This window comes from Haemaphysalis longicornis, unplaced genomic scaffold (assembly GCF_048455015.1).
Source record: "Haemaphysalis longicornis isolate Haplotype H1 unplaced genomic scaffold, Haemaphysalis longicornis Haplotype H1 scaffold_1, whole genome shotgun sequence".
Classification (NCBI taxonomy): Eukaryota; Metazoa; Arthropoda; class Arachnida; order Ixodida; family Ixodidae; genus Haemaphysalis; species Haemaphysalis longicornis.
The window spans coordinates 143,022,466-143,039,750 of record NW_027526203.1 but is presented as its reverse complement, the minus strand read 5'-3'; the positions used below and the strand labels follow the sequence as shown (position 1 = coordinate 143,039,750).

Below are 17,285 nucleotides of genomic sequence, written 5' to 3'. Positions count from 1 at the left end.
GCATATTTTAAGCAAAACATCAATACACAAATGGTACTAGCCATGTTCTTTTAGTTGAAAATAGAAGCGCATGAGCAGTGGAATGCGGGAATGCAAAGGGATCCATTGGCATTTCTCTCTGGATTTCAAGAAGGCATGCTCGGGCAGTTGTGCTCCAGTTGTGCTCGTCGTTTACCGGCCGACAACAGTCCTGCATATTGCACAAAGCGGCGAGGGTCCTTGAATATTTCGTTTCTACTGGAATGTATGCACAACTGGGGCGCGTGTCCAAAGCATAGTATGCCCTGCCAGGTCGATCGTTTCACTGCGGATACAAAGTTCCTGCTGTTGTCTGCGACCTTATAGATTGATGGATCGTAGGGTTTAATGTGCCGACGCATCGCAGGCGATGAGGCACGCCATAGCGAAGGGCTCCGGATTAATTTCGACCACCTGGGGATCTTTAACATGCGCCGAAATATCAAACACAAGGGCGTTTTTGCTTTTCGCCTCCATCAGAAAAGTGGTCGCCGCGGCCACACTCGGCAGTGCAACGCAACGCCTTAGCACTGAGCCACCGCAGTGGGTGACCTTATAGATTGGAACTAGTCCTTGAGCTGGGATCACCCATTCTTCAAGGGTGCTTTCACTCGTGTGAGATTTCGCCCTTTCAGCACAGGCCAGTGTGTGCACGTGCTGCACGAACTCCTTGTCCATGACTTGGCGAGAAATACACATAGCTGTCATTGGCATGCGAGGTCGGGTCCAACTATCGGTCGTGAGCGATGTGGCTTCAACTCTGCATTGAAAAACCTTGGCAAGATTGCCTTTTAGGCTGGCAGCGGTCATAGCCAAAGTAGCACCGCATGCTTCATTGAACGTGCTCACATCTACTCGCGTTGACCTTCTACGCAACTCCGCGACAGTCACGTTATATAATCAGATTAATGCGAAAAACCTGTGCGGAATGTCTTCGATGACCATTGATGCCCGCACAATTGAGTTCGACGCACAGCTTCTCACGTCACACGGCTGCTCGCGCGGAGTGATCCGGGTGGACCCGAATGACACAGATGAGGACCTGCGCATTAATACAACTTGTGAATCGGCAAACATTCTCCACATCAAACGCTTGGGTAAGACCGACTATACTCTGGTCACATTTGACGCCAGCCATCCACCTAAGATTGTGAGAAATTATTTTGAAATATGTCCTGTGAAACCGTATGTGCCTCGAACGTTGGTTTGTTACCGATGTCACAAGGATGGGCACCTCCAGAAACACTGTCCAAATGCGGCTGTCTGTGCAACCTGCGGAAGAGGTCATAAAAAAGAGGCCTGCTTAAACGCGACGCCTTATTGCAATTTATGCCATACGGAAGGGCACGGAAGACTCCAAGGCAACAAATAATACGGCACCACCCGACCTTGCTAATAATATTGCTTTTCCATCGCCAGAGAGCAAAATAAAGCCGACAGCACCGGTGCAGGGAAGAATACAACCCGTCTGTGAGACTGAGGTAATGATTGAATCTTCTACTGAAATGTCTGAGCAGTCGGCAGCATCTACGTCGACCACAGCTTCGAGGAAACAGGTTTCTCGGCCCAACTGGTTACCACGTCGGTCCAGGCAACCACACATGCCAGACAGCATCAACATACTAGGGCAAGAGATCGCCTCCCAGTGACGCCATCTACAATCTCTTCAGAAGCAACTTCAGAAGCAACTTGACCTAGCCCTTGCTGACGAGAAGATGGAGAAAGAAGACCAAACGAGCCAGTCGTTACAGGAGTGCTCACCCTCTCGAACACAGACGCCACACTGTGCCGGAGCCTCGGGATTTCCGTGCATTGACCTTCCCATGCTGGTGAGATCCATATTACGGGAACTTATGCCATATCTGAAGGCAAAAGAAGTTACTGCTATTGAAACAGAGCAAAGCTCGAAGTTACATAGCGGGGAGAACAACCATGTCCAACAGCGATAAACTGTTGCTACTGCAATGGAACTGTCGTGGAATCCGTGCGGCGGCACCCAAGCTAAATGAGCGCATCAAAAGCATGGATACCAAACCATTGGCGGTTTTGCTCTAAGAAACACAGGGAACCGGCCCCAGTTTGTACGGCTACAGAGCGTACACGGCACCCAGTATTACACGTTCATCCCGGTCAGACCGATCACAAACTGTCGTCGAATGCCAAACAATCATTTACATTTTAAAGACAGTAGCCCACTGCCAGATACCAACTGCGCTTTTGGTACAGACACCGAAGAGGTGGTGGCTGTTCGGTTCCGTGTTGGACGCCGCAACTTCACGGTTGCCTCCACATACGTGCGCCCCCGCACTGCCCAACATGCTTCCACGAGGGTCAACTTCTGGATGCGGCGCCTTCGCGCGTTTTACGCTCATGACACAGCGGTATTCGCTGGAGATTTCAATGCAGAGCACAAGGCCTGGGGGAATGAAATTTCGTGCAGTCGAGGATTGCAACTTCTGGAAGAGGCTGACAAGGCGGAGTTACACCTTGTAAACGACCCTAGTCAGGCAACTCGACGAAGACAGAACCCTGCACAGCGTGATACCGTTCCAGACTTGACATGGGCAACAGCCAATGCTGTGGCCACCTGGTCTCGCGAGCCGACACCGTGGAGCAGCGACCATTACCCCATCTGGATCCAGCTCTCCGGTATAGACAAGTGTCGGAAACACGTGCTCTACACGAACTGGCAGCATTTCAGAGACCTACTTATCCAGCCGACGGAACACGACGGACCAGACAAACCCTGCCCAGAATTAATAGATCGCATTCTGGGGGCGGCGAAAGCCGCTACTAGCATTTCAGAGGTTGAAGGAGACTCCCCACCACCGGATCGTCACCTGGTCAACCTTTGGAAGCACAGGGATGAACTGGAGGAGATGTACATTGCCGGTGGCCGCACGTACCACGACTTGGTGAAAATACGGCAACAAACCGCGAAGATCCGCCGTCATGCAAAACTACTCGCTCGCCAGCGCTGGGAAGAGTATTGTGAAACTTTTTCGCGACATACAGGAGCAGGAAAGCTTTGGTCAACGTTCCGGTCTCTGTGGACGCGGTAAGCTCCAAGGAACGGTGCAGGCGGTGATGCTCCGCACCGGGATGGATCAGGAGCGCTTCGAAAGGGAATCGGCTGCTATCTTTTTCCCGCAACCAGCAACCCTGCCTCCTCCGGATATATATATGCCCCTCTCGAGGTGGACGAATCACAGCCTATCGAGTCTTTGTTCACTATTGCCGAACTTACGGCGGCTTTGGAGCAAATCAATGTTCGTAGTGCACCTGGGAAGGATGGCGAAACGTGGACAATGCTTCGGAACCTTCCCGCGCCTTTACGGGGAGAGCTTCTTGAGAAGATAAACGAAATCTGGATCAGCGGACAGGTGCCGGCAGCTCTAAAACATGCTGTAATAGCTCCCATTCCGAAACCAGGGAAAGACCTGTCAGATATGGCCAATCTTCGACCTATCTCACTTACGTCTACCCTCTGTAAGCTAATAGAACGGATGGCAGTGACCAGACTGAACCACCACCTCGAGGAGGAAGCTGAGTATATTTCCACCCCTGTCAAACTGGGTTCCGGCACAATCTGGGGACGCATGATTCCCTGTTTCTCCTGCGGCGTATTCTACGGAAAAGAAATCACAAGCGCCCGCACGTCATGGTTGCGTTGGATCTCCGCAAAGCTTATGACACAGTCACTCACTAAGCTGTTCTTGAAGCGCTGGCGGACGCCTACCCGGGCAAGAGACTGAACAATTTTGTTCAGAGTTTCTTGGCTAACCGGACTTTTGAAATCCGCTCTGGACGCCACGACACACCACACTTTGACAACCGTTCAGGAGTTCCACAGGGGGCCATCCTATCTCCATCTCTGTTCAATTTGGTCATGACTAAGCTTGTGCGAGGGGTTGCAGATATCCCCGGCGTCCACGTCACGGCATATGCCAATGATGTCACTATATGGACCGAAGCTGCGGATCATTCCTCGACAGAAAGCGTTGTGCGTAGTCTGCAACAAGCTCTTGATACGTTCACCAGTCTCCTCCCCGCTACAGGAATGGAGGTTTCCTTGGCAAAAACCAACTTTGTCATCATTAGAGGTAAGCCAGAAGAGCAACCCCTAGTTGCTCTCACCATAGGAGGTCAAACACTTCAGCGGGCCCCAGAACGGTGGATCAGAGTGCTGGGCATTCCAATCCACGAGTCCGGAGGAGCTTCCGAATGGCTTCGACAGTTGAAGGCGCAATGGACTCCTCTACTAAGCTTAATCCGAAAAATTTGTAATACTACCTTCGGTGGAGCGTCCCAAAACATCACCCGCCGACTAGTTCAAGCCATTCTGGTGAGCAAAGCCTGCTACGGGGCTCTGTGCTTCCGTCTTGCAAAACGTGAGACGGAACAGCTCGAAACCCTTTACAGGGCAGCCCTTCGTGTCATCACGGGGCTTCCCCGACACACGAAGGTCACTGAGCTGTACCGCTATGCTGGCCTTCCTACTCTCGATGAAACGGTCCTTGCCCGGTCCCGAGGAGTCTCCAATCGCCACGAGCTCACACCGCAAGGGCGCCGTTTACTGACCGCTGATGGCCATATTGCACCGGCAGACACGCCGCTTATAAGGAAGCATATCCCGCCATGGGAGGACACGCTTGTTACAGCGCAACAACCTGCGCCCTCTAAAACTCAGCGTCGGAGGCACACGTCGCAGCGTACCTCGCTGGTTGTAGCCGGTGCTACTTCTCGGAAAGCTACGGAGGGAGGAAGAGGGGGAAGCTAACAGCTCTGTGTTACGGCGCAAAGTAGTTCCCAATAAACTGGTTTCGATTTCAGTTTTGGCGTGACTGGTACGCATTTGATACAGTTCATTTCTTCGCATAAACTCCGTAGTTGAGTGCACTGAACCACGATCACCGAGCATGCTGGCATATTGGCGTCTCCTTCCACGCGCTTCATTTGTTTGTAAACGCAGACCAACGCTTTGACTGGACACGGCCCGAGCGGCCGTGAACTGAAGAACTGAGACCAACTGTGAACTCTGTATTGTTCAGAAAACAAGTGATTTTGGTAAGCGCTGCAGTTTTGACGGAATGCACCGATCTGTAAACTCTTCTACTGGGCAGCACCACTGGCATGTGCAGCGTACTTAGCGCGGTCGCGGTATACCGAAAGAGCAGCATGCACACATGCTTGCGCCACGAAACTGGCTAACCGAACGGATTGCGAAAACGGCGGAGAGTCCCGGTTGCATCAGTCTCACTTGGGTGTACACGTTGCGAACCACTCGCTTCGTTTGTTTAGACAGCGAAGCTTTACAAATCCTATGCGGAGAATGAAGTGGCGAGCTGCCGAAACTGTCAACAAAACGCCATGTTTTTTTGTTGTTGTTGTTGTTTTTTGGGGGGGGACCATTCCGACGCCAGCGGCAGTGCCAAAAATATCCGGAAACGTAAAAAAATGCTCTCTGTTTCATATATTCTGGCTAGCAATTTAGTGGCATTATCAATGCAAGTCTAAAACATAAGAACGAAATATTCTTGAATTGCTGAGGTTGCCGTCAGCCAATTATTTTTGTTGAACTACTTCCAGGTGCGCAGTGAAAAGGAGTGGTCCGGTTCCGTAGCCTTGACTGCATTGCCACAGAAAGTTGTCCCCGAGTATATTTCCAGGACAATCACTCCAGAAAATGTTGTGCGTGGTGGCACTGTATGGTCTGGCATGGTGATAGGTTGGGTGTTGATGAATCTAGGCTCCTCGACAATGCGATGTGGATGCATACCTCTGGTGATGAATTTAGTGACAAGTTTCATCATCGCTTCAGCTTTGGGTGCAGTTGCCTGCATCCTAGACCTAAAGCTTTGGGCCATTGGCGGTTGCACGCTCTGTTCTTAACCTGTGCTGATCTTTCGGCTGCTTGACACTTGTCTTGATAACTCTGGTAGATGTCCGGATGCCTCTTTAGGTGCATCGCTAGGGTAGTCGTCGTACCTGTTCGTGTTTGCAGGACAGCCTTGCATTTCAAACAAGGAGCCTCGTTGCACGGGGGTATTTTCATGAAGTGTTTCGGATTTTCGGCCCTTGCAGTGCTGGTCATAATGTAGTAGGACGAACGCTGACACTAACAATACGGTATCTGTTTGTGGCAGCATTTCACTTTTGGCTACACACAAGCGCCCATGCGCACACAGTGTGCTTGCGTCCACAAAGAGAGAATGGCTCTTGTTTCGCAGGAGTTACTTGGCTGGATTGATGGTTTGTCGCCCACATTGATGACACCTCAATGTGGCTGCCGCAATGATCGAGTAGTGTCGGCAATTCGTGTGGTCGCTGTGCGTGGTGCATTCTGAAAACACGATGTGTCATGTGGCACAGCCTGTGCCTTTACAAGTCGAAAAAAACAAAATAAAGTAACCTCCAGCAACGTTATTCACGTTTACTGAATACTTCGAATTTTTCGATTACTCGTATCAAATCAAAACGAGCATTGAATAGCCTCCTATTCTTTTATATATTTGAAACAGAATATTCGCACAAGCTTACAAGAGACACTTGGTTACAAGAGACATTTTAATGAAAGTGGTCTGGTTGGTTCTGTCATGTTTGCCATGTTAACAATTTCGCATGCAAGAGGCCTTGGTTACAGGAGACATTTTTCCCGGGTCCCTTGAGTGTCCCTTGTTACGAGGTTTTACTTGCACCCAAAATTTCGCTAAATGTCATCGTGTGACCTCCCCGTTGTCGTTAGATCCAGCTTCAACTTGGAGGCAAATTTAGTAGGAAAACGGCATGTTCCAACACACGTGTCTCGAGATGAACTGCGCGTTTATCTGGAAAAAAGTTGCAGGCAATCTCAATATAGTCCTTAAATTGTATGACGTAATGGTGTTACTTCATCATCAAGGGAACATTGCGAAATGGAGCTGCTGCATACACCATTTATGCCCTTAGAAGGACTGAAGCGCAGGACAGACATGGTTGGAGGTCAGTGGGAGAAGCCTTTGTCCTGCAGTGGACCTGAGCACCATCATTGGTGGTGGTGGCGGTGGTGGACTGAAGGTGCTGACGAGCAGGGCTAGCTGCATCGGCTTACAGATGCAATCTACGCTTGTATTGCTTTAGGATGTGGGCGTGAAAGTCTGCAGCTGAGGGTATTGCACGTCAGTGCACGAGAAGGCTAGTGTCATTGTTTCCAAGTGTTAATTCTGTAGTGTGGTGGCAGTGCTTGGCCACTGCCGCCATCCATCTTTTGCCGGAGAGAGTGGAGACAACCAAGGCGTGGGAAATTTTACTGAAAGTAACTAAAATTTGTAATGTGATGCTTTTTACTGTATTTAATTTATATTGAGGACACAGTGTAGTTCATTTCTACTCGTAATTTAGGCCTTCCATTTGTTTTTGAGGCCTAGTGTTGCAATTTTTTGTGTTTTTAGTTCAGTTACATTATAATGTTGGTGCTTGCATCAGTTCCCGTGATGGCATGTTTCTGCAAACGCTTCCTTAGCATGGCTCCTGCGGATGCCCAGTGCCCAAGGAAAAGCGCTTAATGAGCCTAATAATGCTATTCTGGGAAAAGTTGCATAGACTACGGGGCGATCAACTTAAACCTTATCAAGTGATTAGCTAATGTTTACATCTCTCCCTCCCCCTTCCTTTGTACAGTTGAACCTCGTTATGAGAGACACTGATGTAAGAGACAAATGGGTATAAGAGACGCTATTGCTATCTTTCCCATTAAATCGACCTCTTCTATAACAGACATTGGATGTAGGAGATTGGTTATAAGAGACAAGTCATCCTTGAAGTTTAATCAATAATCTTGCTTGTAACAGACAAATGAACTTCAGATGCAGTGCCACCAGTCACTAATTGCAGTTGCTTCCATTGTGGAAACACAGGGGGATGATAGACACCTGCAGTCGCTATTTATTATAACTTCAGCAAACACAAAGTGGTTCAGTCAGCTATGAATAGTCTGAGCACACAGCGGAAGAAGCTTTGCACTCTGGCTATTCATCAGGCTTGTGAACTCAACATATACGATTCATCTTCCACAAACAAGGAAAGGAAAAAAAGCTTGTAGAATTGGTTGTAAAAAACAGTGTAAATACAGTCATGAAGCAAACAAAGTTTCATAAATTCTGGGGCCAAACATGAATTAGAATGAATCTTTTGAAATATGCTGTAGCGTTCTTTTGAGCTTATTTTAGTCATACGGTGCCCACATGGAACTAAGTAAAAACATGGTTCCCTGCTTATAAGAGACATCTCGTATAAGAGACAGAAACTGCTCCCCGGTACGTGTCTCTTATAAAGAGGTTCAACTGTAGTTCTGCTGCATACACCCAAGATTTCTACGCTGTTTGTGCTGTGCTGCTAAAGGAAACGTGGGGTTTCGCCCGAGTCAACGTTCCAAACTGTGTCTTGTGCCAGTTATAAGCTGCAATCTCTGCCAGAAAAGCATTGTTATTCTGCTACAAAAAGGGGTGACAGGATGTGTTCCAACTTGGCCTTTGGCGTTCCTTGTCTGCCCCCTCCCACAATGTGGCTTTGACCATTGTCGCCTTTCCTTTCAGGCTGAGGCCCAGATCGAGCGGGTGGTGATGTCAGTGAAGAAGCGGGTGCCTGAGCGCTCGGAGTGAGTGCCCGGCTGCTTGTTTCTCTCTTTCCTCGTGAGCATTCTTCTCTAGAGGTTTGTCCTCCAGAGCTGCATGTTGGATTCAAGATGTGCGCCTCTCGTGTGTGGGACGCACGTGAAATCCAGTGGTACAAAACTGTGTCCAAAGTAGCCAGCTGCAGGCCTTGTGTTGGCTTGCGCGTTTTTTTTTTTTTTTTTCTCCCCTTTCCTCTCGAGTTACCTTTTGCATACTGCTTGCTAGCCAGCTGTAAATACGACTTCTGTTTTTGTATAAAGCGTCGAACTGTTTCACGCGAATGGAGCATTTTGCTGCATGATTTCTGCTGGCTTTCTGCCAACAACTATCAACAAACACCCTTGAAAGCCTCTTGCTCCCTACATCTTCGCACTAGGAAGCGAACACCCAGCAAAGTTGGTACAGGTGTGCAAGTGTCGAGTTCTTAATACGTCTCCTTGCCCACTACAGTTGTGGGCCTTCTTTACATGCTTAAAAAGGCCGTCACGCTTACAGCCACGCAGAAAGATGCCTTAGCTGCTCCTTTTACCTGCTCCTGCCATGGTGGTGAGATAGTGCTTAGATATGGACGACATAGGTTTATAATTAAATTATTGACCTAGATCGTCCATATTAAATTCCAAATTAAATGCCATATTTTTGCCTTCTGCCTCCAAGAAGTGTGACAGTCACAAATGGGAAATAACTTCAAACATATTCCAGAGAATCCAACTGCATATGTGCCTAAAAATCTGACTTGTTGGGCAGTTGTAAAGGTGTATTGTGGACTAGGGTGAAATTATACTGACTTCTGAGCACTTGTCTTTGAGGTATTACAGCTGTCCAAAACTGAATACAGTAAAATCTCGATGATACGAATCTCGTGGGACAGCGAAAAATATTCGTATCTGAAATTTTTAAAACTTAACACAGACCAAAATATTGAGCGCTGAAAAAAGTTTTTCGGTCATTTGACTTGACTTGTCATGTGGGCAGGTTCTCCTGCAATTGCAAAAAAGTTCCCCGAGCCCTTCATCTATTTGTTGTCCGAGGTATTTCAAGGGGCATCTTGAGTGCCATGACCGCCTGTGTGAAGGGCACCTAGACTATCTGAGGAGCGAACTTGCCTGTTTGGCTCTTCCCCCATCGTTGCTGCATCGTGTGGGTGCACTCATCTTTTATCTTTGACTGTGCCTGAGTAATTGGGGACAGGACTTGGGGTGCAAGCTCATTTTTCACTTTGTTTTTATGCCCCTCAACTTGCACCAGTCCCCCCATTTCACGGAGCCGAGATGGTGTGCCCTGTGTGCAGACTTCAGTCTGCGTTCTCATGGGGTAGCCTGGCAAAGGCAAGGAATGGGCCGGGCACCATGCGGGGGACGGGCAAAGAGATTGCCGGCGCTGTCCAGCACGACCCCACAGCATGCTTGTGGTTGGTGCAGGTCGGAAATCCGCCGTTGTGTGGACGAGCTGCGTCTCACGCGGGGGGGGTACTCCCGCATGACGCTCGGAGAGATCGTTGATGAAGTGCTCGAGCACATAAAGGGTGGTGAGTAGTCCTCCCTGACATTTCTGTGCTCACTCGGAAGCCGGCTCGGGGGTGCTTATCAGAAGTCTACAGGCTCAGCTTACCTGTAGCCAGCAGCAGAAAACGCCAGTGGCATGTGCGGCCACTGCTCCTACTACCGTAACGTCACGCTCACATGCAGTCTGGTTTTGTGCTGTCTGTCTACCTGAAATTCTCATTTTGTGGCCACGCAATGTGCAGGTGAAACATGCTATCAGTCTGCTGAATTCGGCCTGGTGGACTTTTCAGCGTTTTGTACCCGACGTCGGCAAACTGGAGGCTGGTGAAAGGGAAATTGGCACTTTCACACAAATTTTTCGCACTCAAAATTGAGGGTAAATAGGTGGGGGAAAAGTATGGGGGAAAATGGCCTACACTTCCTAGGCTTCCCTGGCATTTCTCTTCGGAGTTATAGAAGGAACCGAGACAGAGGGGTGTCTCACAAATATCTGCAATGCTGCGAGGGGTCTATGCATATGTATCAATTTTACAAGCTTCCAGTGACCAAATACAGGTTCAAGAGAAACTCCACCCCACTAAAGTTATTGAGCATTGCTGGCAGGTAAAAGTTGGATGGAGCTAAAGCAGGCTGAAAGATTATTTAGGGAAAGTTCATTTAGTGGAACTTTACTGTTTTTTTGTCTGTCTTGGTATTGCGCTTAACGTATCACTAGTGCACCGCTATGCTGTAAGGGCTATGCACAGGCCATGTGTGTTGGGATGTCCAGAGGGGACAAAGGCATGCTTCAAATGCCCTGCACAATCTGTACCATTCAGACTGTATTGGCATTTCACTGAGATTTTGAGTGAAGGTTTGTGCTGAATATTGTCCTCTCCTCCTGCTTTTGTAGTTGTTCCCGGTCGTTGTTCCCCCTTGTTGCACGGGGCTGTGTTTCCTTACTGTGGAGCATAGGAATAGGGAAGTAGCCCCAGAGCCAGCCAGCTGCAGTGCTTTTAACTTAGCAGTCACGTCCTAGGACTGCTGCCTTGTTAACTCTTTCGTTACCGTGGGAAATTGACCAATTTTGAAGGGTCTAACAATTTTTTTTGTGCTATACATACTGGTTAGGCACATAATGCAGTGACATAAAATGCAGATTATTCCACGCGCTTTCCAACGACACCAGTTTTAATATTGTTTTCCTAAATAATGATTCCGAAAAAAATTATCGAATTCGAAATTTTTGTCCACGCGTCGAAGAAAATAAAAAGTAAGTTGTGTATAATAAACCACCAGTAGTAGAAAAAATTTAGAATATACATTTTGTAGGTAGACATTTCAAAAACCCGTCCTAGAAAAAAACTTGAGTTGCGCTGTACAATTTGCCAGATATAAAAGAAAATGTTAGCCCGCGTGGTGCCCGTGCCATGTGGTGAAGCCCAACCTCTATTTCAAGTTTTGCTATTTTGGATAGTTCTCTAGAAGAAATCTGGTGGTTTGACATTATTAAAGGCCCAAATTAGCCTCCACGTGATGTAAAAACACCTTGTCAATGATTATGACCGGCACGATATTGAAGGCAAGCAAGCGATGTGACAAAATCCGCTTGGAGTTGAGACCCAAACTCTTTGGTAAATGCTTGTTGACGTTCTGATGATCACTTATCAGTCAGAACTTTCATTTGCGGTTTATTATCATGTTCTGACTCACTATGGTAGCCCTGCTTGCAGGAATAAAGTACGATGCGCTATAATCATGCCCAGCAAGCTTTCACCAAGCCGCTGTCGGGCTGTGAAGCGAGTTCAGCACTACGAGCCTCCTGCATTGCAGTGCCACCTAACAATTTCGAAGAGAAACAAATACAAGGTTGTTGGTGACTTTGTCAGAATAGACAGTACTACTAAGAAGCGACACTAGACCTCCGAAATACCCTCGTATGAAACCGAAACTGGCCGGTTAACAGCTGGCGGTGTTCAAGGCCAATTGGAAGCGTTCTCCTCGTCTGAACTCATACCCGACGACTTGGTGTTATCGTTTGACTTTCAGCGGAAGCTCTTATCGCAGAAGCAAGGCGTAGATAAAGTGAAAGCGCGAGCGGCATGCTTGTTTTGAGGAGCAGTAGCGAGCAACGGAGGCGCCATGGCAAATGATCTTGTAGTTGGGTAACTGCGTAGCAGCGCCAAATATGAATTTCGCAATGATATAACGAAACCAAAACTGCTGGAAACTGGTTGAAAATGTTAGGCACACTTGCTAGACATGCGGGGGACCATCAGAAAAGCTGCCCTTTGTCCGAACCAAAGATCATTAGCGAATAGCTGGGGCCATTTTCAAGTAATTATCACCTCTCAGCGCTGTCGGATTACAAAGCTGACCGCATTATTTGGTATTTGACTTGCCAGGAGCCTTTTGACAAAAAAAAATTATGGTAATGCAGCCTAACCACGACCTGCATCCTTTTTTCCCAAGTGCAGCAGCCACGCCCCCTTCCTCAAAAACACACGCACCTCAACTCGCAAAAAACGCCGCCAAAAATCTAAAATGTCGCCGGAGCCGGAAAATTTAAACTGATTCTAAAAGGGCAGTGCCTAGACTAACCACTGACCGCATTAGCTGTACGAGAAACGACTACAACATGTCGAAATAGGCAATATAAATCATCGATCACCGGTGATCGATTTGAATAGGCGTGGTAACGAAAGAGTTAAGGCAGTTCTTTTGCCCTCCCCAACTAGCCAAAAGCTTACTGGGTGCGGCAAAGCAGCATCTTAGATGACGGGCAGCTTGCTCTTGCAATGCCTGCAGTGAAAACCGTGAGCAGTGGTGTGAACTGTTGACATGGACCAATAAACTAGAGCATGATTGTTAGAAAACACTTGGCACTTGGAGGGTTTCCGCCGCCTGCCTAACTGAAAACCGGCAGTGGAAGAGGGAGATTTTGGCAACAGATGAGCTCCTATGTGGTCTGCTCACAGCTTACCACACCCTTCTCTTTAAAGGGACACTGAAGTGAATTTGTCAAGCTCCCGTTTTTGCTTGCACTGCGTAGACTGGCTCAAATTAGCACACTTTTCATCGTTTATCCGGTTGACAAATCTGTAATTATTTTACAAAGCGCGAAAGAAGAAAAACTACCATGCGCGGTTTGCGGCGGCCGCACCAACTAAAGCTGTGACGTTGGGAGGAGCGGGCACCGTGATTGGATGATGCCCAAGGTGAGCAACCAAACAAGTTTCGGTTTCGGTTCTGTAAAACACAACCGGTGGCGTTGTTGGATGGGCATTCTCAATACCTCACTAATCATCGTACCGCGCTTCTGTAATGTTATCAGCTGTAAAAATGCATGAAGATAAGCCTCCCAGGACGGCTTGGAATCGTAGCATTCACTAGCCGAGGCCTACGCAGTGCATGAACGCCTTCCGCGTACCCGCAGACACCCAAATGTCATGCACTTTTCCCCCATATTTGGAGCTTGCCTCCCTCATGCCTGTATCGTAAAAAGCGTGTTCGCACCAGGCCAAGGGTCTGTTCATTCTGGCCTGTGCCCACTGCCTGCAAGCAGTCGGTGCTTATGGCAACAGGCTCACGCCAACGAGGACTTGCTAGCGCGCCAGTGCCAGCCTGCGCGTGTTTTGTGAACTAGTTCGTGGAGCCATGAACGTTGCCGCTCAAAAAAAAGGTGAACATATAGGTATAGAAAACATCGGCAAAAAACGAAAAAGTTAACTTGCAAAAAAAAAAAAAAAAAAAAAAAGCACGCAACCGTGGGGATTCGAACTTGCGACTTGCGAAAGATTTGCGCGGACATATCTAGCGCTCCAGACCACTGGTACACGGACGCACACTGCCGGGCTTGGAAATATAAGGTATATATTGTACAACCAGTTTGCACTTTTATTTAGTTTTGGCATTTCAAGCAGCTTAGGTGACTATTTGTTGTATTGCGCTCGTGCAGTAAGCGTCCCCCGAGTTTCCACAATAGCTCACGTCTAGCAATTGCATTTCGTAGACGGAAAAGCGTTCGCAGATGGGCAGTCGTGCTGCTGACCGCTGTGCTTGTTCGCCCAGCGCAAAAAAGTGCTTCCCGCACCCTAGTTTTACGCTGTACGGTAAAAATATCGGTTGATTTTATTTCCTTAATACATATATTGACTTCGCTGACTCTTCTCCCGCCTTCAAGAGGCCTTATATTTTCCTACTGGCGTACCAGTCAGCGAAGCGTCGCATGTGCGCTACAGCTAGATACAGTGTACAAACTAACCAAGTAAAGAAAGGCAGATTCTTCCATTCACAAACGTGTCCTGGCTTCGTTTCAACTGAGCGAACGAATTGCGACGACCCGTCGGCGGCCAGCAGACGAAACGCTGGGCCGACTGACTCTGTCTGAAGGCCGGGGAGCCGTGCAGTAGCGCAGCCAATTGTGAGCTCGGCTCCTCGCGACGTCACACGAAAACGCCGCAGCAAATGGGCGAGCGTAAAGAGAGGAGGACAGCATTTTCGAATTAATTTTTCTACTAAATATAATCGCGTAAACGCACCCAGAGTGGTCGAAACATGGCCTGAGGACTCCGGACTACAATTTGCGCAAGTAATCCCGCAATGTTTACATATCACTTCAGTGTCCCTTTAAGGGTGTTTCGCATTTAACACATCGTTTGAGGGTGCAGTACATCCCATTGCGGCTGTGCAGCTGCAGCTAGGTGTATTATTAATGGATTGCAAGTTCAACTAGGGGAACGTGTGCAAACTGATTGAAGCAGAGAATAAAACCACAGTAACATTAAGGTGGGCGTGACAAGTGCTAGGTAATCCTAGGTCACAGTGCATGCGTGTGTTTCCACTGAAGCACCTGCAAAACTGCAAATATACCTGGCGGTTGAACTCGAAACCGGCAGCATGTACGAAAGCATGCCAGGAGCGAACCCGCCTTCTCCCATCCGTGTGTTTACCTTTCCTTGCAAAATGGTCTTCGTGGTCTGTTCAGAAACGAGCTCATTGGGGATCAGTTTAACCTTGCTCTAGAACGTTTACGCATGGGTTTTCGACTTAAAACCTGTGGTGCACCTTTCGTGCCCATTAAAAGGAGTACTGAATGTTTTTTTTTTTCACTGCTATGCATGCCTACCAGCCCACTAATCATAAAATGACATATTAGATGGTCAAGAGCAGCGTAAACTTTAATTTACGGCGTCGTTTATTTGTGTCAGTTTCGGTTTCGGCAAAACAAATGCCGAGCGGCCGCCATATGACAGGAGGGCTCCCGTGACAGCACCATTCTTGTCGTACCACTGCCGCTCTGGACGCGTGCGCCCAGACCTTCCCCACACGCCTGGGCAGCATATTGGCACCAACTGCAGCCAGCGCGTCAGCTAAGTCATGGGAGCCCCGACGTCAGCAGTTTGGGGCAAGGAGCAATGATGTCATGATGGCCCGCTCTGGGATTTCTTGTGCGGGCAGAGATTAAAATGGATTTAAGTTATATTACACTGGACAGTTACTGTTGAAACTTGCTGGGAGACATCTCCATATACAAAGGAAGCATTTTACATAGTTATCTCGGCTTTCAAATTTTATGTCACTATTCCTTTAAATGTGAGTGGTGTCCCGTGTGGGGCTAAACTGGCCATTGCCTGTGCATGCATCCTTTGCATAAGCCTCACCTCCTTTGCTCGAAGATTGTGTGCTTTCCACTTGGCCGCTTTCTAAGTGTGTGTGCATGGCCCGTTCTCTTTTCAGCCTTCTGACACAGACTTTTGACGACTTCCTCTGCATCCAGCTGCTCTGGCTCGCACTCCGCATGCCGCTCTTTTCATTTTCTTTTCCTTCTTTCTTTTTCTGCCCTCCCCATTGCTTGCGGTCCCGCCTTCTGCCAACTTCTTTTCACAAATTGTGGCAGGGCATCACAAGCTGGGAAGAGCGGCTAGCTGTACTCAAGATTTGCTTGTTCAGTTTTTCAACGCAGCAGCAGCAGTAGCAGGGTAGAGGAGACGTTCCATGCACCCACCCCAGCCTAGTGATGTAGCAGTATAGCCTGGTGGGTGTGGCTAGCAGCAGCCAGGGCTTCCCTGTAATTCGGCTGCGCCTCTGGGCTTGGTGAATGGCAAGGAGCAACTCTTTTTTTTTTTTTTTTTTTTTTTTTTTTTAGTGTTTCCCTTTCTTGCAAGTCTTGCACACTGCTATCAACTTGTTCCTGCAGCAAGCCGCCAAAGAGTTGTGCAGCGCAAGCTTTTTGTTTGTTAAAGCACGATGCACGTGACCAGGTGCTTTCGCACGTGCCGCATATTTTTGTGGAAGAGTAAAGAGCTTTTTGTGTGGTGACGTTTGCCTCTGTTTGGTTCATTGTGAGCACAGATGTGCTGCAGGTTTCTTTTCAACTCATCTCCTGCAGGAAACGAACAATGGAAAAAGCCTTCACCTAAAGCAGTCCACTTTTGCAAGTTGTCTCGTGCACACCTACGCAACTGCACCTTCATTTCCATGCCAAGTTGTGGTCTGCAAATGAGCAATGAGAAGAAACTTATCATAGTAGTGGCATGCATGAAATGTCTCGCTACGATGTATGGTTGCCTGCGCTTGACCTTGCTCATTGGCATACGTGCTAGTGAGACATTTGGTTCATTCCACTACTATAACCAACTTGAGAATTTTCTTCTGCTTGATCATTTTCTGCAAAAGTAGCTTTTGTCGGGTGTAAATGATCAACAAAAACCTGCCTTAGGCTATTCTAGATGTCGTGAATCCACCACCTTGACCGGAAATGTGCCGTTGGGCAATAAAGTAGCTGTGTTCTGTTTCAGGACGTTAAACACCAGTTATAATCTTACTCCTGAAGGGAATTTGTGCGCAACATGGTTTGTTGGTCACACCCTCTGCCTCTGTGTGATTGGCCAAGACGTGGCATATTAAACAATTGGTGGAAATCTGGACGAAATCGGCTCCGTGAAATTGCAGTGAATTTGCAATAGCCACTATTTCGCAATACTGCGCTGTTTGAGCTTGTGGAATGGTCTTCATTATCTCGTTAAAGTATCACTGTCATTGCTGCATCACATAACCAATAGTCAAAGCCACTTTTTCCTGTGGTCAAAGGGAAAGCAAGTTAACATTGCAACGCATACCTGCCAACTCT

General features: G+C 48.0%; 1 protein-coding gene across 3 annotated transcripts in view; it reads left to right on the top strand.

Moving 5' to 3' along the window:
- Positions 1 to 16,502, top strand: part of LOC144137387 (uncharacterized) — a 51,101-nt gene extending 34,599 nt beyond the window's left edge. Inside the window, exons 10-12 of one of the 3 annotated variants that reach the window (XM_077669468.1) lie at positions 8,592 to 8,653; positions 10,091 to 10,197; positions 15,893 to 16,020. In XM_077669468.1, the coding sequence (XP_077525594.1) occupies positions 8,592 to 8,653; positions 10,091 to 10,197; positions 15,893 to 15,900 (177 nt within the window). In that variant the 3' untranslated portion in view covers positions 15,901 to 16,020. The other 2 variants (XM_077669467.1, XM_077669469.1) reach the window with 2 other exon arrangements.
- The last annotated feature ends 783 nt before the right edge of the window (positions 16,503 to 17,285 follow it).